General features: G+C 37.8%; 1 protein-coding gene across 1 annotated transcript in view; it reads left to right on the forward strand.

The window, feature by feature from the left end:
- LOC138696590 (probable JmjC domain-containing histone demethylation protein 2C) overlaps positions 1-17154 on the forward strand; it is a 1076998-nt gene extending 1059844 nt beyond the window's left edge. The window contains exon 8 of the mRNA XM_069821740.1: positions 17066-17154. Within this exon, the coding sequence (XP_069677841.1) occupies positions 17066-17112 (47 nt within the window). The 3' untranslated portion in view covers positions 17113-17154. The remainder of the gene's footprint in view (positions 1-17065) is intronic.
- Positions 17155-27054: the final 9900 nt, after the last annotated feature.

The following is a 27054-nucleotide window of genomic DNA, read 5'->3' on the forward strand; positions in this document are numbered from 1 at the left end:
TGAAATAAATTTAATTTGAATTATATTTCCTAGCAACGGTAAAAGAATTTGCAAAATGCAATAAAATATCTGAGTAGAAGTAAAATCACTTCCTAGAAACGGAAAAAAAAAACTATTTGCAAAGAAGCGTAAGACCTCTCATCAACAAACATACATCAGGAGCAAATCGTGTCCATTGTGGGAAGATACCAAGACTACAAGACCAGAGGACAATTGGATGTTTATTTACGGACACTAGCCTACAAACTGAATATCAACCCCAGTGAGCGTGCGGCTGATAGTGATAGTGAAGAGGAAGAAACGGAATAGTCCTACTCAGACAGAAAATTCCTGTGCAATTACTTACAATAAAAATAATTATTCCTTAAATTTCATTATTTTTGAGGGTTTAATGACCGAAATAGGTACCAATATGCCACAATTACCCAAAAAGTCATTACAAATATCCAAACACCCAAAGATATCAATGACCGAAAAAGCGTGTCCGAAGTGTTAGGTACCCATATATCTGTTAGCTGTTTACCGAAAATGTGGCACCGAAACAGCCTCTAATAATTTTTTTGTCTTCGATGCTATTCTCTGCGTCTTGACAAGCAGAAACATGACTTTATGCTCATCTTAGGTCACATAATTCCACCGTATGTATATAGCACTCGAGATGTATATAATAGTACATTATGTAACGAGCCTATAATGGTAGTAATTAAGACGCGAGTATGTTTATGAAACGAGTGCAAGCCAGTTTCATAATTTTCATACGAGCGTCTTAATTACCATTATAGGCAAGTTTCATACGACTTTTTATGCTCGACCATATATCTAACTTGAAATTATTCATAAGTATTCATGTTATTCTTATCTGGCTGGGGAGCGGAACTGACCTTGTGCAATATCTCGTAAATTGCGAGATGTGCGCAGACGCGAAAGTATTGATTTTTTTCCGAGAAACAAATGTCATTGACCTTGATATAATCTAGAGAGTAAAATAAACATTAATCTTGATGTAACCTTGAAATTGATTTAGACATTGAAAAACGAGATGTCAAATTGAATTTATTTGAATATTATTTACAATTAACGCTAATTATTATAGTAACATAACATAACCTTTTGCGACAGTATTGGATTTGCAGCCTCCGTGACGTTTCGCTACTTGTCTTTCGATTGCATATCCAAGAATAATCAATACTTGCGCTTTCATATTGCTACAATGGTGTTTTCTGATTGGTGGAACACCTGAACTTTAATGAATAGGTGTACTTTAATGAGGTCCATTAAAGGGCTGCTACCAGGTGTATAATTACTACATTTCGACATGGTCGAGCATAAAAATACATAGAACATCTCAGAATTCATTGCATACTTTTATACTATTGTAGTTGTCTAGAATTTGGTATAATTGTATTTATTATTTCTCACAGATTAGATGATGAAATGATTTGGCAGTTTAAGTTTTCTCAGTATTTTTGCGTTTTCATGCAATCTACATTTCGGTGGCACGTGGAAAATTAGCACTATGCAAAGTCAAGAAATTATTTTATTATGCAAGATGTGTAGTAGTTAACCTTTTTACGATCAGACTGTTCATCAGAATGTTTTAAACAAGAGGTTATTAACAAAGACATGGTTATACAAGGCTGGTGGGACAGTGATGAGATTGCATACGAAAGAAGAACAATATCCTCGGGAAAAAAATAACACACAGCCATTTTACGTCACAAATTGCATAGAATTTGCATAAGATCGAACACCGATCCCCTTGGGTAACAAGTCGTCAAGTTATTCTCCCAAGGTTAGGCGCATAATGGGACAGAAATGGCACGAATCGAGAAACACGAAGCGAGAATCGATTTGAGCTTGCAATAAAAGCAAGAACCTTCCTTCCCTCTTGAATAATTTGTGGGTGTCGCAATGCACTGCAGGTTCATTGTCTACATTGAGAAGAGTGCGGAGTACAAGTTCATTTGTAATTCGAAGTGAGTGAAGTGCCTGGTAAGCAGGTCAACATGACCTTGGCAGTTCCTTGTTAGGATGATGCACGAAACAGCATTTTAGGCGACATCCAGTCAGTCAGCCAGCGGGCTGTCATACATCTCCAAGGCCAGTGAGGTATGAGAATGAATTAACCCACGCGCTAATTCATCTGTCATTCCACACGCACTGCGTATGTCTACGTGTATGAATATTAATAGTGAGCGGAAAATTTTTTCATACTTATCCCACAGAAGGTAAAAAAGGTAATAATGAATATTTTACCTAAAATTCGGAGATAATTTCATGGCTTGCAAATATTTAACGCATTTTATGCTCGACCATGCCGAAATGTAGTAATTATACACCTGGTAGCAGTCCTTTAATGCATGTCATTAAAGTGCACCTATTCATTAAAGTACAGGTGTTCAGCCAATGACAACTCAGCTTACAGGTGTTCAGCCAATGACCGTTATAAAACCGCAAGTATCGATTATTCTCGGATATGCAATCGAAAGAGAATTAGCGAAAAGTCACGGAGGCTGGAAATCCAATACTGTCGCAGAAGGTTATGTTCTGTTACCATAATAATTAGCGTTAATTGTAAATAATATTCAAATAAATTCCATTTGTCATCTCGTTTTTCAATGTCGAATTCAATAATCAAGGTTATATCAAGTTTAACGGGATTACATCAAGGTCAATGACATTATTGTTCCTCAGAAAAAATCAATGCTTTCGCGTCTGCGCACATCTCACAATTCACGACCTAGAACAAGGCCACTTCCGATCTTGTCAGATACAAATAAAATGTATACATCTGAATAATTTGAAGTTAGAAATATGGTCGAGCATAAAAAGTCGTATGAAACTCGCCTATAATGGTAATTAAGAAGCTCGTATGAAAATTATGAAACTCGCTTGCGCTCGTTTCATAAACATCCATACTTGCTTCTTAATTACTATCATTATAGGCCCGTTGCATAATGTACTATTATAACACTAGCACACACCAAACACTCGCCAAGGATGTTCTGCACCGTTTCACAACTGTCCAAATTGCGTATTTCTAGAGTATCCACATCGTTAAGTGGTGTTTAATAAACACATGTAAAAAGCAATGGTCTGAAGTCCGGTGAGCATAGAGGCCGTCCTATAAGATCCCCAAGACTAATCCCCATGGTTGATAGGCTTTTCCCTCTACTCATACTCTCTACCATCCGTGAAGGGGAAGATGTTACTGTCTATCTTACTAACGTTCGACTAATTGACTTTGAACATAGTGAAAATTCTTATTATTGAAAATGTTTACCGGTAATCGATATTTCGAAAATCCATACTAAGCGTTTGTATTTCATTGTATTGTTCTTTATATCAACTGGCACATTAAAAAGCTACTGACAGCAGAAGATAAATGTTTTCTTCACCGCTAGTTGCTACTCTACAGCATACACAACGAAACAATCTGCACTGTATCACTCCCCTCTGACTTCATAATACAAACTAACATTCCTTAATTAAAGTAATTAATTATTAATTGATAATATTGTAAGAATAACACTAAAATGTACTGAAACATGTAATTGTCAAACTTCTGTGTCACTGTATTTTATATCCACTTAAGATGTACTTTATTTAATAGTTTATTTTCTTGTGTGTACAACTTGGGGGGGGGGGTGCAGGTATAAGAGGTAACAGCTATACCGGTCTGTTACTGACGGACTCAGGGCAAGTATAAGAGGAAATAAATGCCTTCGCATCCTCTCAACTTGTATAAAATGTCGTTTAGATGATATGTGACTCTTTCAACGCAGCATATTCAAACGTGCCATGAATTATTTTGCAAGACGGACAAGGTAATAGCAATTTCACTAGGTTGGGTCAGCAGTGAACTAAACACCCAACATAACAAATAGAGAAAACATTTATATTTAATGACAAGCCAACGTCAAAATTAATTCAACAATATAATATACATTCGGATTTAACAATGGTTAAATAATAAGATCCCTTTTTATCATCCCTTCATATATATATATATATATATATACAGCTGAACTCATATTCATTCAATTATAACACAAAAAAGTTCAGAAGGAAATAAATTAGAATTATTAATACTCGTATTTGGTAAATATGGTTTCCAATCTGCAATAATTATAACATAACTAAATATCAGCTACCACGGCAAATATAGTTCTAGTTCTAAATTTTGATGAGTCGACCAAATTGATTTAATATTACTATGATGTACCGAAGTACACATGGAGTTTCAATGCAATGATTCTGCGTTTGCATATGGTGAAGAATTGATATAACGGAGAAAAATTCTCTCCAGCACTGGGATTCGAACCCGGGTTTCCAGCTTTATGTGCTGGCGCTTTATCCACTAAGCCACACCGGATTCAAGCTCCGATGCCGAGTTGAATCTCTCTCATTTTAAGTTCTATACTGGGGACAGAACATCTAGAAGCTTGGAGACGGTTACTTTTACTGTCCGACCACCCCCTCCTCCCGCACTAGCAGGTATACGGTACCATTCAGCTGCAAAACATTTTTTGAACAGACGTTATTGTATTGTGAGAGCGCAGCTGGATCAGTGAAAGTAGATGGTCAACGTTTTCAGTTTGTAGTGCAACGAACAATTCTGCTGTGTGTGGGTTCTTCTTTAGTGACGTCACTGAAGCCTCTAGTTGTTCTGTCCCCGGTATACCTACCGTGTTTTCATTTGTTGATCTACCCTCGTGTACCGTGTCATAGTAGACACAATGTCCAACCACATGTACAGAGTGACTAAGTGGCCGGGATCCGACGGAACATGACTCCGTCTTGAATCACAAGGTGAATACTTACTTCATCATTTTATTATGACGTACCGAAATAGTCTACATATGGAGTTCCCGTAACGCTATTCGAAGCCATGCTGCTATGGCGCGCGATTTGTGAACTCTTCAGTACCTATAATAATTCCGTTCGCAGTAATTCTTTTTTCGTCGGTTCTTTAACAACGCTATATCAACTATTAGCTTATTTATCGTTTATGGAATTACTGATAGCGAGATGTTATTTGGCGAGATGAGGTCGAGAATTTTCTATAGATTATCTGACATTCAATTTACAGTTATGAAAAATCCAACCAGGTAGTCAGCTTAAGCGAGAATCGAACCCACGCCCGATCACAGACTCGGATCAGCAAGCAAACTGATTGTTATCATCGATATAGAAGGTTAATACGCTGTTTCATTTTCCCAAGAGACTAAATCTATGTAATCGGGTAATAAAAAAACGCAGTAAAGGACAACTAGCCAAAGAGATTCCCTACACAGTTCTAACGCGATTTGTAAAAAGGGTAAAGTTAATTACGTTGAGGGTAGTGAAACACGTGCAGAATTAATTGTTATTTGAAGAGTGGGAATGCTTGTTAACGCGTAATTTATAATTCTGTTGAACGCGTCTGTTAAGAACACACCCATGCTTTTACAGCGCCATCAATATTCAAAATCATGACAAATTCATCTGGTACTTTATTCCGACATTGGAGTCCCCTCCGGATCCATTTGCTTTGTACTGTACAAATCTATTTCCAAACACATTGTTACAAAACAAAACGCCATACTTTTGTTCGTTCGCAACTCGTACTGGATCATTTGAAACAGTCGTGTATTCATCTATGTGATGTTTCAGTTCAGCATATTTCACGAAATTTTCAAGAGCCGAGTTTACAAAATATACATCTGTATGTTCAAGGCCTAAATGATGCTTTATTTTTTTTCGTCTCGTAACTCTCAAGTTAATCGTTTTCTATTTTACATATTCTGAACTAGGCCTATCTGGTATCCTCAAGCTCTAGCGGTTACCACGTTAGCAGTTCATGGGCTCTTATGGCTTTCTCCAGGATTAAATCAAGGGCGAGAATTCCGTATACTTACTGCACGTAAAAGAACACTGTTCCTTGTAGAGGGCTATTGGCAGAATTTATTGGCCATTTCTGACCGACGTTAAATTTCGACGCTAAAATAAATGACTTCTGCAGTTCTAAACGTTAAATGAACTACTACTACTAGGCCTACTTCTACTGCTGCTACGACTACTGCTACTGCTACTACTACTGCTACTACTACTACTGTTATTGCTATTATTACTCTGTTACTGCTACTACTATTCTACATTTACTACTGCTACTGCTACTATTGCTACTACTAATACTGCTATGCTACTCCACGGTTGCTACTATTACTGCTGCTACTACTGCTACTACTACTACTACTGTTACTGCTATTACTATACTGTTACTGCTACTACTACTACTGTTGCTGCTGCTACTAGTACAAATGCTGCTACTGTTACGCTACTACTATTCTACTGTTACTGTTGCTACTACTACTGTTACTGCTACTATTACTGCGGCTACTAATGCTGCTACTGCTACTAATACTGCTGCTACTGTTCTATTACTATACTGTTACTGCTGCTACTATTCTACTGTTACTGCTGCTACTATTACTGTTACCGTACTACTAATGCTGCTACTATTACTGCTACTACTATTCTACTGTTACTGCTGCTACTATTACTGTTACCGTACTACTAATGCTGCTACTATTACTGCTACTACTATTCTACTGTTACTGCTGCTACTATTACTGTTACCGTACTCCTAATGCTGCTACTATTATTGTACTGTTACTGCTGCTACTATTACTGTTACCGTACTACTAATGCTGCTACTGCTATTACAACTCCTAATAATACTGCTGTTGCTATACTACTGATGCTGCTACTGTTACTCCTCTTACTATACTGTTACTGCTACTACTATTCTACTGTTACTGCTGCTACTATTACTGTTGCCGTACTACTAATGCTGCTACTATTACTGCTACTACTATTCTACTGTTACTGCTGCTACTGTTACTGTTACCGTACTACTAATGCTGCTACTATTACTGCTACTATTCTACTGTTACTATTTCTACTATTACTGTTACCGTACTACTAATGCTGCTACTATTACTGCTACTACTATTCTACTGTTACTGCTGCTACTGTTACTGTTACCGTACTACTAATGCTGCTACTATTACTGCTACTACTATTCTACTGTTACTACTTCTACTATTACTGTTACCGTACTACTAATGCTGCTACTATTACTGCTACTACTATTCTACTGTTACTGCTGCTACTGTTACTGTTACCGTACTACTAATGCTGCTACTATTACTGCTACCACTATTCTACTGTTACTACTTCTACTATTACTGTTACCGTACTACTAATGCTGCTACTATTACTGCTACTACTATTCTACTGTTACTACTGCTACTATTACTGTTACCGTACTACTAATGCTGATACTATTACTGCTACTACTGTTCTATTGTTACTACTGCTACTGCTACTCTACTTCTGCTGCTACTAGTGCTACTACTACTAATGCTGCTACTGTCACTGCTGTTGCTATACTGTTACTGTTATTCTACTGTACTGCTGTTATTACTACTGTTACTGCCATTATTACTGCTGCTACTAATACTGCTACTGTTACTCTACTATTGCTACTACTAATGCTGCTACTGCTACTGTACTGTTGCTACTAATATCACTACAGCTACTACCATTGCTACTACTATAGTCCGTTTGGCCAGTTGATAGATTCTGCCCGCGTCGAATTTTAAACCGTAGTCACGTGACCCGGTAATAATAGGAGAAGAACCACACGATGCTTCTAAAACTATGACAACCAGAAGAACTTCTTCAGGTCCATTTTTGGCATTTTTTTGTATTAAATTATTGTTGTGATTTAGTATTTAGAATTATCTTCTTTTGTTCTCAAAGATGACTGTCCGAAGTCCTTCTACACTACGACATTAAGGTATACTAGGCCTACTGTATTAAAATATCTATGGTTTTTCTACTTTTTGTGAATATATGACATTCCTTTCTTCGTGAACTTGTCCGTTTCGAAAATCACATAACCAGAAATTTGTTTAAAAATGATACTGCTTTACGGAAGAGGGAGAGATCAAAATTTTGCATTAGAAAAAAAGTTCGTGTGATTTTGTGCAGAAACCATTATTGTTTATTTTTTAGACGTACAGTAAAAAATGGATCAATATTATTACATAAAATATAAATTTACCATAAAGTTCTATTAATGGGATTGAAAGTTTGTATTTGCTGCCCGTTTTATGTAAGCAATTGTATTATCATGATCCGCTCCTGCATTAGAACAGAGCATCTGTTTTGTACCGGTATGTCTGTATCCGCTTGAGCTGTACTGTGTACTTATAAACCCCCTCCTCCTCATCCAGCAATGTTGCAAAACGTCTAATATTGTAAAGTTTAATAACCAGTTAAACAGTGGCGGTGCGTCAATAAGAGCACAAGAGCACGTGAACACCTTGTTTCCATTAATGCACGACTAGTTTTATTATTTAATACCGTAATGGCGTAGTGGGGATGTATAATATCAGGATCGAGTATTTTAAACTTCCCGCATAATCTTGCATAAACTTCATATGTAAACTTGGCAACATCCGTTCACGTACAAGCCGTGCTCTTTTCAAGAAGGTTACAGAAATTTCACGCATGCGCGAGAGAAAATTGTCTTTCGCTGGCCGCTTATGGCTCTTCAAGAGCACAAAGCATTAAGTGAACAGTGAATCTATCCTAGAGATGTCAGGTGCACCGATGCCTATCATTTACGTGCTATATCTCGAGGAGAAAATTTAATAAGTCTGTATTTTAGCCTGCAGGTGTCAGCATCTCACTGTCGAAACGTTTACTTTATGTGGATGTGTGTACAGTGCTGCTACGAGAGTGTAGCTTGTGAATTACTATACATCAGTGTCGGCATATAGCATAGTTTGGCTTTCAAAGACGTGCTGGCTGAATGTGATAGTGGTATGAATTTAAATATCTGTATGGTGGTGTATATTATTTAAGAATAATATTTACTGGCATGTATTTATAGTAATCAATCTATGCGAATGGGATTACAGTACTGGTATAGGCTATAGTGTACCAGTGTGTTGTGAATCAAAATACTGTATATTACTGAACACACGCTTTTGTAAATTGTTTTGTGTATTAATTTTTAACAAACGTAAACAATGAACTCTGTTCAAATAATTTTGAAGAGTAAAGAACTGGGTAAACTGGCTTTCCAGGAAAAATTGGAAATAAAAAGACTAGGTTTCATTATTATTATTATTATTATTATTATTATTATTATTATTATTATTATTATTATTATTATGTTGTTGTTTTGAATTTATATACGGTTTTTCGACAGTGAAACATTGGAATCATGACATTTCATATTAGGCTAAAAACGTACGATTTCAAATTCTCTTCGATTTTGGAACACAAAATTGTGAACACATATAATATTTTATCACGAGCCGCCACTGCAGTTAAATATTGCAATTAGAAAAAAATTGTAAGGACATTTTTTCTTTATTATGACATGAATAATCATCAGTTAAATAATGGCACTTATATCCCTTACACCCTGTATATGTACGAAAATATCTACATATGCCATTCCTTTCTTCTTAGAACTTCTATCCAAAAATACTTGTGATACCTTCTTCTTCTTTATCTATCACTGTACCAAAGTATCTATGACAGTCTTGTTCTTCTTGTCGACTACTGAATTAAAATATTCAGTCCTTTCCTTTCTTCTTGACAGTCACTTTATCGAGATATTTATAATATTCTTCCATTCAAATGGCTCTGTACTATACTACCCACCTCTCTTGCTGTCAATCACTGTTGGAGTTAGTCACCGGTTATAAATATCCCCATCAAGTATTACAACGTCCTTAAGTAAACAAATAAACAACGTCTTGGAAGTGGTTTCAAATGACAAAAGCATACATGCAAACGTTTAAGCATAGTAGTCAACATTGTTACATAAGAAATATGTTATTAGCCCATGTAATTTATGCAGGCTGTAGAGTAGAAGACCTTGCAACTCCTGTCTCCTCCAGGTTCATACCTATTAAGAATGTCGAAACATGCCGCGTGCTTCAAGTAAACGCAACGTGCTTGACGACTGAGTGAGAGACTGAGTTAATCCATAAAGACAAATTATGTAATGTTATTAAGTTCCTCACAATTATAGTACGAACAATTTATTAAATAAACTGTTCTAGCCGTACTGCATTTAATGGTCTACTCTAGATAATCTGCATGCCTGTTATTGAATAATAACAATAATAATAATAATAATAATAATAATAATAATGAGGGGAAAGGAACTGGCTATCCTACCCCATTATCTCCTGGCCTACTTGCCTCATAAATAGTGCCTTTTGGTATCACTTGTGGGGTTCAGACCTGTATTATTATTATTATTATTATTATTATTATTATATACGGTAAAGGTTGGTAAATTGTGATACTAATAATATTATGTTAGTTATTTTTGAGAATTTTTTACAATTTTATTGAGCGAGAGGATGATCGGTTTTTTTGCGTCAACATATTAAGAGAATGTTCGTGGACAAGTTTCTACACAAAACCGGTTCTTCTCTCGCTCAGTAAAATTGTAAAAAATTCTCAATAAGTACTATCATAATATTATTAGTATCACAATATTACCAACCTTTACTCTATTGTATTTGTTATATGGATCATATGAGAAGACAAAGAGTAAGGCAGAAAATAGGAAAGATTGTAGAATGCTGGGTTTGCATTGGAAGACCTGCCTGTGGGCAGAACACTATGAATTATTTTTTTTTTTATTTTAGTAGGTTATTTTACGACGCTTTATCAACATCTTAGGTTATTTAACTTCTGAATGAGATAAAGGTGATAATGCCGGTGAAATGAGTCCGGAGTCCAGCAGCGATAGTTACCCAACATTTGCTCATATTTGGTTGAGGGAAAACCCCGGAAAAACCTCAACCAGGTAACTTGCCCCGACCGGGAATCGAACCCGGGCCACCTGATTTCGCGACCAGACGCGCTAACCTTACTCCACATGTGTGGACAATACTATGAATGGATTAATTGTATTTGTAAATTATATTTATATATTTATATTACACTTTAACTATAGTGATTTTAACTATATGGATACAATAGTAGCAGTGATTTAGAATTGTAGAAACATTTTTATACGCTTACTATAAAGTACAGTAACTATTAACCACACAATAACATCATGTATATCAATTCCCTTAACAAAACTCTCAAAGCTTTAATTGGCACTTACAAACACTCAGTGTGAGACCTCCGTGTCATTTGTCATAAATCAATTCAGTCGGATTTTTGCCACACTGTCTCCCAACATAACCCTGTTTATGGATACAATAGTAGCAGTGATCCTTTGCCTTAATTACTGAAAGTATTATGGTAGGTATTGCACATAGATGTTGTCCTTTACATACCTCCCAAAGATAGAAGTATCATGGAGTCAGGTCTGGTGACCTGGCAGGCCAAGCTCGGTAGGTCAGAACAATGGCGGTAATACGCCCAACTCAAAGATGTAGCAGATGTTCATTGGGAGAAATGTGGACTTCATTATGGAAATAAAAGTGAGCATCGTCGTGTTGGAAAAGATAGACAGTACAGAAAAATCTTTGCACAATTGTTAACGACTTTTTTCTTGTGGAGTCGCCATTTTGCCAGACTGTAACACCTGTAAAGAAATTTGAGGTTGAGAAGTGTGCATGTGGGCTCAAAATCTGTTGTCCACTTGTCCCACTCCGATTTTCACCATTCCATTTCAAAGAAAACCTCGAGGCACGTTAAATACAGAGTGAAGTGAGGCGCATCACATGCAAAATTACAAGGCACGAAATTAATCTTATACTTTTCTTTCCATGGTACCACGAATGACGTCAGAGTAAACCTTTTATGTCAGAACGTTACAATTTGTCTCCCTTGTGCCTCAAGCATAGACATATTTTCATCTCAAAAATGATATGTAAAGAGGTGACAGAAATTCGTTTTCTGAATGAGTTGCATGTTGTATCATTGACAATCTCAGAAATAATGTCAGGAAAGTTATAGATGTTTAAGCATGTTACACAGAATTGATGACAATCGATCATGATATCATTACCAAACATTAAAATGTTAAATTGCTCTAAAATGTCAGAGTTCTACCAGTATCTATTTTTCATTCCAGTTATAGGATGTCTTATATTGTCAGTGAACCAGTTAGGAGTCGGTCTTGGAATGGAATAGAATTTAAATGAGGGGGTACGGATGGCCCAGCATTGCGGCCTGTTGAGATCTATTGCGCTAATCCTCGATATGGAATGAGTTGCGTGCCATAGATCCTCTACGCGCACCAACCCAACCACCGGTCCCTACAGCCAACAGAAATCCATATACCATTCCTGCTTCGGCAATTTCCCGAGTAGGTCCGCCTCGGGTGCTCGTTGCAGAAGCCATCCACCGTCGCTTAACTACATTCCACGGAGGCCGGTCGAGAGAGCCAGTAGTTCCGGGAGGCCGCCTGTAGACTTGATCTCAAAAACGGGATGATGAGGAAAGGATGATGGGGGACGGAAGGAAGTGGCGAAGATGAGTGGGGTTCCAATCGCCTGATAAAGTTACCTGATATTCATCCATAGGAGTGAGGGAAAACCCCGAAAAAACCTCGTCCTCACCGGGAATCGAACCCGGGACCGCTGGGTTCGGAGTTACAATCGCTAACTCCTCAACCACAACGGTGGACTAGCAGTCGGTCTTAGAAAACTGTCTTGTTGCTCTTAACACATTGTACAACCTGTAATGAGATACATGTCACATTTATACATTTACACAATTTTGGAAGCATTCTTGTCTGGGAATTCCCCTCTTTATTCTGCTGAAGAGTACGTCAACGTATCCGTCCGTAAATTTCCTCTCACACCTGCCTTCTTTTAATATATGAGACGGGATTCTTTTGTAAAGAGCAACGTGTTTTTTAATGATTCCGTGTGTAATTATTCTACTGGTCTTGTTAATGATCTGTGATGTGCTATGGGAGTTCGTTCAAGTTTTACTCTTTGTGTTCTCTTCACTACAGAGTCAAAATAATATAACTCGCAGATTTGAACAGCTTATTCCTTGGATAGAATACACTCGAGTGCACTGATGGTTGTTTAGTCAACTGTCCGAAGACAGGTCTGGACCCCACAAATGATACAATAAAGCGTTACTCGTTCGGCAACTAGGCCAGGAGATAATGAGGTAGAGTCGCCAATTCTTTTTCCCCTCCATTGCATACATCGTCGATTAGCTACATATTACACTAATAAAACTTGAGATGTATACAAACAATTATTGTTCTTCCTCTGTCACATACCGTCAAGTGAGATGTACTGCCTGATAATCAGGCTTCGGTCCTGGTCATAGAAACGCATGAAGTTCAGAACGCACGGACGATAGTGTTCTGTTGGTCGAGTGAACTGGGAGATGAAGAGCGCCGTTACTTCGTGTCTCAACATGTAAACATTCTGTCATAGTACGGCACAAAATATATTTCACTCTATACAGATGCAGTATATACAGTAGATTCCTAGTGTAGACAATAAATGTCTACCATTAAAGTATTAATGTGAGTTGTAACCTTCAATCAGGTGTCCCTACGCCAAAGCCTGTTACACGTACCGCAGCCAAGCAGCAATACACACAACGGTAATGCACATTACGGACCCACCTGTGCTGTTGCAGTCGGGTGACTGCACACGGGTCATGACGTCATTTATACTCCGTGTACTCTAAACCTCATACTGGTTACTCTGTGTCCCTAGGCCGAAGCCTGCCGATAATAGATGTACATATCAATCAGAACCTCAATCAGAGACACGTGACATATTTATCGATTTTCAGATTTTTGCTCTATTAAATAACTTAAATAGTGATACAGCAAATAATAAAATCTCCTATATGTAATTATATTTCTTTCTTTCGAAAATGTAAAAATTCACAATCTCCTATGTACCTCTGCCATAGAATGAATAAATGTGTTTTTTCTTCCTACTGAAAAATGTTATATTTTGCACATAGGAGTTACTGCAGAAACAACGACGAAATGCTACCTATCAAACCGCTCCCCGTTGTACCAGTGGAAAATATTATATTTCTGTTTTAAGAGTCATTTATGGAATCTTTCCTATTTTCTGCCTTCTTCTTTGTCTCCGCATATGATCCATATATCTTAGTGTCGTCTTATCATCTGTTATCTTCTTTTGCCCCGAACTCTTCTCCCATTCACCATTCCTTCCACTGAATCCTTCAGTAGGCAGTTTATTCTCAGCCAGTGACCCAACCAATAATTCCTTTTTCTCTTCCTGATCAGTTTCAGCATCATTTTTTCTTCACCCACTCATTCCAACACAGCTTCATTTCTTATTCTGTCTGTCCACTTCACCCGTTCCATTCTTCTCCATATCCACATTTCAGGTGCTTCTATTCGCTTCTCTACACTCCGTCCTAATGCCAATGTTTCTGCCCTATACAATGCCACACTCCACACAAAGCACTTCACTAGTCTCTTCCTTAGTTCTTTCTCCAGAGATCCGCAGAAGATGCTTCTTTTTCTATTAAAAGCTTCCTTTGCCATTGATATCCTCCTTTTGACTTCCTGGCAGCAGCTCATGTTACTGCTTATAGTACACCCCAATTATTTGAAGCTGTCCACTTGCTCTACTGCCTCATTTAGAATTCGCATGTTTACCTTATTTATTTTTCTTCCTATGACCATGGTGTTATAGGTCTTTATTTATTGTAACGTATTATATTGACACTTAAGTCTCAACAGTTACTGTATATCACTTCTACTCTGTACTACCAAATAAAGAAGGTATTTGATTGAGAAGCTGTGAAAAGATCAAACTGCGACTTTGCTCCATGTATTTAAAGCGTTTAATTTGCCGCCTTCATTATAATGGCGCAAAAATACCTAGAAATGAAACAGGAAAAGCAAAACGACCTTCAGGTATAAAGGGAAGGATTGCGCTTAGCAGTTAATAAGCAGATGGGATTTTGAAGTTGCTCACCTACGCCCCACAAGCTTCACATAGTCAGTGATTGAGATTCTGTTTGACGAGATGCAGTTAGGAGCCGTGGGTTCCGAGAAACACATTAAAACAAATACTGCGTAGCAAAAGAGATGGCTTCCGAGAACGAACCCACACTACTCACGCTCCACTGCTTCGCGAATGCCTCCGCACTCCAATGAATAACATTCCCTTCTCTCTTCCCCCACTTTACGGCTCCTAGAATGCACCGACTGTCATCCCCCTCCATGACAACGTAAACAGCACATGTTACTGTGTTATGTTTATTGTTTAGTGCATCATGACGTCCCCTGGATGCATTCTGTCGCGTCGTTTTGCTTATTATTATTATTATTATTATTATTATTATTATTATTATTATTATTATTATTATTATTATTAACCGCCTACTGAAGGATGCACTGGAAGGAATGGTAAACGGGAGAAGAGTTCGGGGCAGAAGAAGATATCAAATGATAGACGACATTAAGATAATGGATCATATGCGGAGACTAAGAGGAAGGCAGAAAATAGAAAGTATTGGAGAATGCTGGATTAGCAGTGAATGGAATGGAATTTAACTGAGGGGGTACGGATGGCCCAGCACTGCGACCTATTGAGATCTATTGGAATGAGTTGCATGCCACAGATTTCCTGCGCTCACCGCCCTAACCACGTGACTCCCTTAACGACCGGTCCCTACAGCCGACAGAATCCATATATCATTCCTGCTTCGGCAACTTCCCCCAAGGCCTCCCTGTCGGTCCGAGGCGAAACTCCTCCCCCGAGTAGATCCGCCTCGGGTGCCATTGAAGAAGCCATCCAACATCGCTGAACTACATTCCACGGAGATCGGACGAGAGAGTCAGCAGCTTCGGAAGACCGCCTGTAGAGTGATCTGAAAAACCAGAAACGGGATGATGAGGAACGGAAGTGGCGAAGATGAGTGGGGTTCCAATCGCCTGATAAGGTTACCTGATATTCATCCATAGGAGTGAGGGAAAGAAAAAACCGAAAAAACCTCACCCAGGCAATTCGTCTTGACCAGGAGTTGAACTGCGACCGCTGGGTTCGGAGTTAGACTCGCTAAACCCTCAATCACAATGGTGGACAGATTTTCAGTGAAAGACCTGCCCTTGAGCAGAACACTTATGTATTATTATTATTATTATTATTATTATTATTATTATTATTATTATTATTATTATTATTATTATTATTATTATTACTATTATGTGTGTATCTAATGCCTATCCACTTCACTTGTGTGATTTGAGTTTCGCATAATGCGGATAGATGGCAGGACTCTGACCCATATTCAAGTTGCACACCACTTCGGCGGGCCACGTTATTCATGATGTGTGTCTGTTAACAGTTGTGTCAAGTGTTCGTGTAAGTGTAGTGTAGGAAGGGAATGGGTGAGGAAGGGAGAAGGGATACCTAGTGCCGGAACGTAGCCTACTCCTGTCGAATACTGTCCAAATTTCACGAGAGGATCCCTGCGAGGGGAGTATGGTCCTTGCGGGGTAAGAGGAGAAAGTAAGCCTGTAACTCGGCGTTCTTGAAGGAGCAGGTGAATGGGGATGATGTCATTGGCCGGCTGGGACAAACAAGGCTCAGTCAATGGCCGGCCGGTTCAGTGTTGAGGGTAGGTTATAAGAGTGGGGAAAAACTCGCATTCCTTGCTCGGATCTTCTCGTGAAATGCGGACAGTAGCAGCAAAGATGCCGCCAGGCTTAACGTCCCCATCCGACGGACGAATTACTATCAACAGTGACATATGCCTTCTCTTCATATGCACTGCGGAGAGATTAATAATTGGGATTTAACCTAGGCATATTGGTGCAGAATTTAGTGATTAGAAGTTGTGCACCGCTATCTTTCCTAGTCCCAAAGTAGAAATGTTTACATGAAAATCCCTGACTCCGCCGAGAATCGAACCCGGGCAGGCTAATGTGGAGGGAGACGCTCTACCACAGAGCTAACTCGGCGGACTATTATTATTATTATTATTATTATTATTATTATTATTATTATTTTACTTTAGCACACGTGAATTTACATATTTCTCTTCTTTTTTCTTACAGGTAAGAGTTCACTCCAGAATGCACGGCTGAGAGCAGTTGTAATTTAAATGGCGATCTACTAGGTGGGTGAGTGAGCATTAAGTATTTTAGGATCTATTTTAACAGAGAGGAAAATTAATTTTCTTTGCTACTTAAACTAATCTTTCTCCTTACATGCGCTAACAAAAGTTTAACAAACGTGTACTTCCTGTCTTACTACTTTCATAATTATTAGTAACACGATTAACAAAACTGCAGTATAGTCTATTGGTCTGAAGTGACAACACTGTTTTCTAAACGGAATTATCCCTTCTCAAAGTTCAATTTATACAGGCAATATACCTGACCACTTCAGACCAATATACTGTAGTTTTGTTAATTCGGTGACGGTGATATTATGTTAGTAATATAGAGAATGAAATTCATGACCGTAAAAAATGCTGCTTGAAATCAACATCATATAAGTAGCAAATTTGAATTGTTATATTGAATTATTTCAACGTTACAATTGCTTGTTTGGTAAAATGTGTATATGTTAACGTTATGCAATTTGTGTTCTTTTGTTTTGCGTGTTTTTGGAAAATAGAATTTCAATTAATGCTCCGCCATAAATGTTGTAATTGAAACCTTGTGCATCCCTCGTGTTTATCGTACGGCTCGTCCTCACCCCACACGTTACCTGCACTTTCTTTACGTTTCCACTGTGCCTAAACGAGACGTTGTACTGTACTTCCAATGCCAGTTCTGTTGCCAGGAAACCTATCATTCGGCACTTTCTTAGAAAAATTATATTTCAGAATATTTCTGGATATGTGAAAATTATAGTAGATGGAATAATTTTATAGTAGTTTGTGAGGAAAGACGCAGATACCTAAATTACGTATAATATACAGCCGTAATAGAGCAATTAAATTCGTTGTTACGAGAAGTGATCACCACGTTCATCCTTTTCAATAATTATTGCAAAAAGAGCCATAAAACGATCTGTGTTTGGCCATGCATGAATCGGACAATGTAAGAACTAATAATCAACACAGTTCTGCACTCTGCAGTACCATATCCCAGCTACGAGACACTTTTGCGGTCAACCCTGTATGTACATCTATACAGTACATGCTTGACCGAAGACAGTTTTATTTTTTGATTGGTTTATTTTACGACGCTACATCAACTGCTGTAGTTATATAGTGTCTGAATGAGATGAAGATGATAATGCCAGCGAAATGAGTCCAGAATCCAGCGCCGAAAGTTACCCAGCATTTTTGCTCTTAGTGCGTTGAGGTAAAATCCCGGAAAAACCTCAACCAGATAACTTGTCCCAATCAGGATTTGAACCAGGGCATGGCCAGGCATGCTATTACTCCACAACGGTGGACTACAATATTATCCATTATTAATTACATTTATGGAACATCAGGGTGGTTCACCAGGATTTACCGTCACTTACGGAGCTTAATTTCGAAGACATTCTGAGCAAAAAATGGCTTATAAACATTTGTCCTAATTTCAATATTTTCAGAATTACACTAATTTGAAGTTATTCGTAAAATACCATTATTCTTGAGTTTTAAGGGTAAAAGAATATTACAGATAAAGAATGAACTATTTAGGAGTATCATTTCTTTAATTAGCTAGTATTCTGAAGCCAAAAATGTGTTGTGAATTCCATAGTTGCTTCGTACAGAATTTTTTTTTCGATTTTAACTACAAAATTACATTTTCTTACGCATTTATCACAGCAATTGTTACAAGTCTTGCCACTCCTGTAAATTCTTCAAGACTGTACATTAGGATGCATAATTAAACTGTAAAGAATCAAGTTCCTAAAGTCGTATGATTTGTAACAATTTTTTTGATAAATGATGTCATTTTTAGTTAAAAATTGAAAAACAAAATCTGTACAAAACAATTAATTACACATTTTTAGCTTCAGAACACTAGCCAATTAAAGAAATGACACTTCTGAATAGTTCATTCTCTATTTGTAATATTTTTTTAACTTTAAAATTAAAGAAAAAAGGTATTTTTCTAACAACTTCAAATTAATGTAACTTTGAAAATACTGAGATTAGGGCAAATGTTCATATGAAATTTTTTGCTCAGAATGTCTTCGGAAATAAGCTCCGTAAGGGACGGTCAATCCTTGTGAATCACTATGTATAATGGTTCGCTTTTTTTATATTAGATGTTATCGAATTATTTCGATTACTTTTTTTTTTTTTTTTTTTTTTTTTTTTTTTTTTTTTTTTTTGCGAACCCGGTACCGGAGGCTTCAGCTTAAATCCTTAGTTGAAGGGTGTTATTATGAAGGCTCGACAAAATTTTGGGACAGCTGCTTCATACAAAATAGTGTCAGTGGTACATGTTTTGATCTTGCAAGACATTGGGTTAAATCTGAGATGGTAGTGACCTTCACCGAGAAGGCGTGGTGCAATAGTTGACATGAAAGTTAAAGGTACTGATGCTTTCAGAGTCCCTCAGAATTCATTCTCCATTTCGCTTTTATTGCTCACTTTTCGGTTCCGACCAGCCGCCCTCATATCCCTTCCCATGGTCCCTTTTTTTTTCTTATGTATACAGTTTATACCGCACCCCTTTTTATTTCATCTTGTCTCCTTTCCTTTTAGACCTTTCTTCTCGGACCCTTCAGTGTTCTCCGCCCAGACTTTTTTCTTTCATCTGCCATATGAGGTATAATATTCTCCAGGCCCATTTGAAGGGATGGAGAGCCTCAGTTTGAATTGAGAACAATGCACGTTACTTTACTATTCATTGAAGAAACATGTGTCTACGAAACAGTAGCAAGTAATTCGCAGAACTTGAAAAGGTGAACACATGGGGAGATTCAAATGCGGACGTCCCAAAATGAGAACTCCGAATAGACGAGATCTTCATATTAGTCTGCCCATATTGCATCGTATATTATGAGTTTGAGAGTGAATGTTAACCCTTTTAAAGATAAAAAGGAAAATATGACCAAATGCTGGGTAACTATCGGTACTGGACACCGGACTCATTTCACCGGCATTATCATCTTCATTTCATTCAGACACTAAATAACCTGAGATGTTGATACAGCGTCGTAAAATAACCTAGTAAAATGTAAAGGTATCCCATTTGTACGCTATGAAGGTACATGAAAGGCATGGAGGTAAGTTTCTATGCTTTAACTTCCTCGGCACTATACTGTTTTTGCTGTAAGAAAAATCCTAATGTGAACATAAGCACGTTGCTGTCATACCCGTGATTGGCTCCCAGTCTAAACACTCACATGACGCAGGAAAATATAGTTCGTATTTGGAAACCACAATCTTGTATTATTTGAAAATAAAACATTGAATTCTAGTTGTTAAATACGATGAAACATTTAACTTTACTCATATGTAAAACGTTATGTAAAAGAAATGCTACTTTTATATTTTGTTATGTACTATGAACGCGGATGAATACCAACAGTAATACCGAGGTAGTCTGTTCTTGTAACAAGCTGGCGTCACTTGAGCTCGTAGTTGTTCACGTAAGCATTTGGTACTGAAGTATGGCTTTTGCATCCTCAACTGTCCATTGTGAAGACGTAAGACTTAAAAATAATTTAATTACAGTAATTATAAAATGTTTCCTAAGCAAACGAATGCATAGTAGTGAGGTTAGACCTACTTGACGAGTAACGGGAAATGTTTAACATGAAGCAGAATGTACAACAGTAGGCGGGAACACGTACTGAGAATCTATGGCCATTGAAGCCTCACTTCAGTCACGTGCTATTGTTTACATTAGGATTTTTCTTGCAGCGAAAAGATTATAGAATAAGGTGCTGTGGCCGACACCACGCTCGGACCTCATTTTACCCCCGGTACTCAATTTGACAGAAGGCTGGGTGGAACCCTGTGGCTGTCCGGAAGTTCTGTCAAGGAGAAAATTGAACTTGTCTTCTCTTCGCATTGAAGTTTACCATAGGCCTAATTCGATGTTAAAACATGGCATCTCGTTTGAGATATACAACTGTGGATGATATTAACCTACTTACAACAGCTCAAGACGGATAAATTATTCAGGCGGAAGTACAAGAAGGCTCAGGAAAGAATTTTTCGTTGTGTTCCCTTGCACCCTGGTTGAGGTCATTTAAGGAACAAGTGCACCTATCCCTTGTGATTCTTTCTGAAGTTTTACTAACATTAACATACGTCGCCAAATACTTCACTACTGGCGTCAACATAGCGTTAACTATTTAGCTTACCATTAGGATGCGAAAACTCTCCTATTATCTCTGAGCCTGATGACCGTTAACGATAACGATTTTGATTCCCGGAAGCGGACTTGCGGAAGGAAGGGACGAGTGTGGCGACATTTTCTGTATGAAAACAAATCCAACAGAGTTGACATTAAAAACATCCGCTCACTATCACTGCCAAAAAACTTATTTACTTCACTGGAATAGATGAGAAACATAGAGAGCGATGGTTAGTCGATGTTTTCAGTTTTAACATACGCACATAACAATCCGCGCTACAGAATCACTTGTTTTTTTTCTCCTTATCTCGTCTTCCTTTCTCTGTGATGTAAGACAGGCTCGGATATATTTTGAGACTACTATATAGCATACTGCAGGGGATACCGACGAAAGGAATGCGAATCAAACAATGCGATAAGGAAGAGCGGGCGACAGGAAAGGTCACGAGATAGCTTGAATGATATTCAAGAGTACAGTCGGAAGAGAAATGACATCGATAGAATCAGTCTTGCGTTGTGATAGTTACATTACGACTTTAGCTTGTTCCATTGCATGTATCTTGTCTTGTATCGCACGGTATTATTATTTCATTCGTAAACATATGCTGCGCGTTTAATTAGCTTCGAATTTTTCTCTTCCTACGTTCTTTATTTCCACAGCGATGTACTTGTTTGTTCATCTTCTTGGAAAAGACTGTACTTCTATCGGCCCGCACTCCCGCTCCCTCGGCGTGCCTACATAAACACGTCAAAACAGACAGCAACGCCACCACTGCTTTTCGGTAATCTTTCCTTGCGCGAGCTATACCTCTGGTGATGGTCTGCTGTACCTCATCGATCCATTTTAGTCATTTTCCATCAGGTGTGAGAGCCAGGGAGACTTTGGTTTCTCTCTTAAGATTGACTAGAATCTATCATAATCAGTATCATCACCGTCATCTACCAATCTCTGGATATCCACTACGGCGGACAGCCTATTCGGTGTCACACAAACACAAGTAGTGTTGAACAGAGATGATATTGAAAGAGGAATAAAATTATGAAGAATGGAATGAAGAGGAGGAAAATGAGGTATCACTGGGATTTGAACTGGGGTCCGCGGTAGTCTTAAACAGCCAACTGAGTAACCAACTAACCACTTCTGCAATAGGGGTTCACAGTGCACGAAGTCCAACCTCTGCATCGCCCACACATTTCCGTCGGTTGCCAGGGACAACATAAAATTCACCTTCACCTTGTACTTCTGGTTTATTACCTCATCAAACGAAGTCCGCCATTGGTCCACATTCCAGACAACTTGTAGCCTGATCCACATCATTGCAGCCAACTTTCCGAAAGTCTTGGTGATTAAAAGGCGCAATGCATTTGTTTCTTTTTGTCTTCGAAACGGCTCTCTCTCCAATACTCTGATGACTTTTAATGATGTGATTACAGCACTGTTTCTCGTTTATGCTGATGGTTAACGAAAGACAGAACGGGAAATCGATAGCTTTTAGACAGCGTTATTTATAACTCACCATGGCCTTAAGTCGTACCGGAACGGTAACCGAAAACCAGAGCAAATTGTCTTTATATCAGTGAAGTGAAACGAAATCTTTGTAGAAATTCGCTCTGGATTTCTGAACTGGAACGCTGGAATTGCGATCATAAATCAGAGTTTTCTATGTATAAATATTGTTGTGTTAATTAAGGACATAATTTCAACTTTTAAGTTTATTAGTGTATAGGAATCTGTACTAATGTCTTGTGACGAGAATATTGGAAATGGAAATACAAAAATTGGAAATTGATCCTTTGAAGAGGTGGAAAAATTCAAATACCTGGGAGCAACAGTAACAAATATAAATTATACTCGGGAGGAAATTAAACACAGAATAAATATGAGAAATGCCTGTTATGATTCGGTTGAGAAACTTTTGTCATCCAGTCTGTTGTCAGAAAATCTGAAAGTTAGAATTTATAAAACAATTATATTATCGGTTATTCTTTATGGTTGTGAAACTTGGACTCTCACTTTCAGAGAGGAACATAGGTTAAGCGCGTTTGAGAATAAGGTGCTTAGGAAAATATTTGGGGCTAAGAGGGATGAAGTTACAGGAGAATGGAGAAAGTTACACAACACACAACTGCACGCATTGTATTCTTCACCTGACATAATTAGGAACATGAAATCCAGACGTTTGAGATGGGCAGGGCATGTAGCACGTATGGGCGAATCCAGAAATGCAAATAGAGTGTTAGTTGGGAGACCGGAGGGAAAAAGACCTTTGGGGAGGCCAAGACGTAGATGGGAAGATAATATTAAAATGGATTTGAGGGAGGAGGGATATGATGATAGGGACTGGATTAATCTTGCTCAGGATTGGGACCAATGGCGGGCTTATGTTAGGGCGGCAATGAACCTCCGGGTTCCTTAAAAGCCAGTATGTAGGTAAGGAATCTGTACTAAAGCAGAGTTTCGTCATAGTTTTCATAATAACTAGATCTTTAAATGTGCAAACTTTGACATATATCGGTCAAAGCGTGTAGATTTGTATAGAGAACATACATACATACATACTTACATACATACATACATACATACATACATACATACATACATACATACATACATACATACATACATACATCTTTTATATATTAAGGTAATGTTTTCACTAATATTGGATAGACAGACATGATTTTACCACCACTTGAAAGAGAGATATTTCAAGTTTCATACTCCCATCTGAGTTTTATTTGTTATTTAAGTGGAAACTTGTACATTATTGTTGGAAAAAATGGCTGCCATACCAACAGATTGCAGCTGGTGTGTGCTCAAATATGCGTGATGTAACAGTGCTGTTGCGATTCGCCTCGTGTTCCAATAGCAATTTGGCCGTCCTGGTCCTCTCGCGTGATTTTTTCCTGTGGAGTTTTGTAAAGGACAATGTTTACGTCCCTTAAATTCCAACGACGTTGCCGGAATTGAGACAAGACATGCTTGAGAGAGTTTGGCGAGATAGGGATAACCGCCTAGACATCTTTTTGTCGTGTCACACGTGGGGCAAACATGAAATGCATTTAAGGTTAAACTTATTATGGTAATATCATGTATTTATAGTCAATATTAGTTTTAAATATAAAATTACATAATCCAGTAATCCAATAATTTTTGGAGACGATGTACATTAGTTTATTCCATAGCGAAATTGGATCAGAATTTACTAGTAATAATAACATTAATAGAATTATTCTAGTAGACTGTATATTCTGATATTGAAACTGAATCTGTCTATCTTACATACAGTATGTTAATTCTAAATGGTAATACAGGATCTGAATTAAGTACAATAGCGAAATTTACTTAATTTTTATTCAAAGTAACGGCATTTCACCTGATTTCTTAATTCTATGGGGAAATTCAATATAAATTGTTAATCCTGTATATTAAATTAGATTTAACTTTGTTAATTCACTTAGCAAAAGTATTTTTGGTATTTTTCAACATACTTTTATTAGACTTTAAAAGCGCGAAATTTATATACATACTGTCCGATCCCGTTAAAAATTCTCACAGTTCATACCGTGCGTTATTCACTCGGAACCTGTTATAATAACAGTTGAAATACGAGACTGTGCGTATTGGTTCATCCCAAACCAGTTCCCAGCGTGCGTGTCCGTGACAACCCATAATGAAACGGCGACGGTATTTCTAATTCTGCGCTCACTTGTTTCACTGCCGCTAGATCGTAAAACAGTTCAAAAGGAATGGACGGCGAAGACGACGAAATAGAGGAGAAGAGATGATGTTTTGTGTTCTTGTCTTTTTTTTTTATTCCTTTCTTTAGAAAACATGTTTTTATTCCCTTCCCCTCCGACTCCCCACCCATATCTCTCTCCTCTCTCTCTCTCTCTGCCTTCCTCAATTAGTGCCGAGTATGACTCAACAGTCAGTCCCGATGCAACATTATCTATATGACCGTGCCGGGCTCCGCCCACAGAGAGACCCGGGAAAGGGGGTCGTATCCATGGAAACCAGTGTTCCTTCTCCCTGCACCCCCCTGGACCAATCTGTTGGCGTTGCTGCAGCCTCGGATACACCGCACCACCCCGCTCTCAGATGAGATCCGCGGTGGCAGTGTGGAGTGACTGCAGAGGATAATATTCTATCTGAATAAATAAAAACATCACTTATCTCGTTCTTATTATGTAAAACGCGGCAGAGGAGGAGAAGTAGGCGGCAAAAAAATGGATCACCACCGTGTGTGTGTGCTTGTGTTATGACTGTGAATGGATCTTGCTGTAGTAACTAATAAAGTGTCTTGTGCCCATACCAACTGTTTTGGGGGCAGTGGTGGGGAGGGAATTTTCATACGTGTTTGGAGGTGTGTGGTTCAAGATACGTCCCAAGGGCACCGCTGTTGTATTCATCACTTTATCTAACTTTATATAGCGTAATAAGGTAAGTCATGCAAGCTTGTAACGACCAAATGGACAGCTTATTTGTTTTGCGGTGATGTAGTGGTCGATATTGCCCCATATGCCGTCACCAACACTTTTATCCTGTATTTTATTTCGAAAAGTATCTCAATACTATCGCCTACGATATGATAACATTGAAGAAGGTATTTTCTAGGACATAGAGGTGAGCTTAAACGATATTTTCAAGTGTCTGTGACAAATGGAACTGTGATATATAAATATTTGGTGACTTTTATCGCTGATTTTGTCGTACCGATAAATAAACAGATGAAATATGCAAGAACAGTGGAAATGTGAATACGATTTCCATACTTTCTGTGGTGAATACTGAATACTTTTATTTACAACCTCCACCAATTAAAATTAAATCTGTATTAATATGCAACACATTGATGGTTTGTATTGGAAAATCCAACAAATAAGTAATATGCACGTACCATTAACAATAAATAAATACATTATTACCAATTTAGCATCTTTTCAAAATGAGTTTTCTCCATCTTAGTATTTTTTTCGTGGAGTGAAAAAATCCGGTCTGTTGCTACCAACACTTCCTCTTCAACATCATATTAAGACGGGAGAAAACTCGTTCTGTTACATTATCGTTGCAGATTTGAATTCTGGGTTCATAGAATACTATAGGAATAACGTTTAATGTTCAGGTTTTTTAAGAATGAAGGAAACACGTTTTGAAACGATGTTCCTCAATTGATATATGGGGTGCCAAAAGTTAAGCTCTCGTACCACGGGGTTTTATTGTAGATAATGAACCAATTAATAATTTTAAAATGCAGTTGGATATGAGAAAATTAAGGTTATGTGATTACTTTTCAGTCATAACTAAGGGTTAAGTTGATCGTGGATCATAGACATATCAGTTATTGAAAGAGTATTGAATATTCAATATTCTTTGTTATTATGTACAGCAGATATCCATACTGATATTTTGTCACATATTTCGTGTCGTCAGTCACAGATATAAATGACAACTTCACATCTAAGACAAAATACCAGACTGATTTGTCACCCATCTCTAGTAGGACATGAAAGACTAAAGAAACCGTCAGTAAACTTCTTACGTGTACTTTTTTTATCTTAGATATCACACTATTGTGGTGTCTCAGTCACATAGTCCAAGCATCTGCCCGTAACAAATTGATTGGTCCACGAAAAGAAAAGAGTTTAACAAAGAGATCACACTACTTATATTATTCTGTGTCCTCTCAGACAGAAGGGCAAGTGGAGATATTACGTCACATGAATCAAACAATGTGTCAGTGTACTGTTAGACGGAATAACCCAGAAAAAGGACTCAT

Source organism: Periplaneta americana, chromosome 3 (genome assembly GCF_040183065.1).
Source record: "Periplaneta americana isolate PAMFEO1 chromosome 3, P.americana_PAMFEO1_priV1, whole genome shotgun sequence".
Taxonomy (NCBI): Eukaryota; Metazoa; Arthropoda; class Insecta; order Blattodea; family Blattidae; genus Periplaneta; species Periplaneta americana.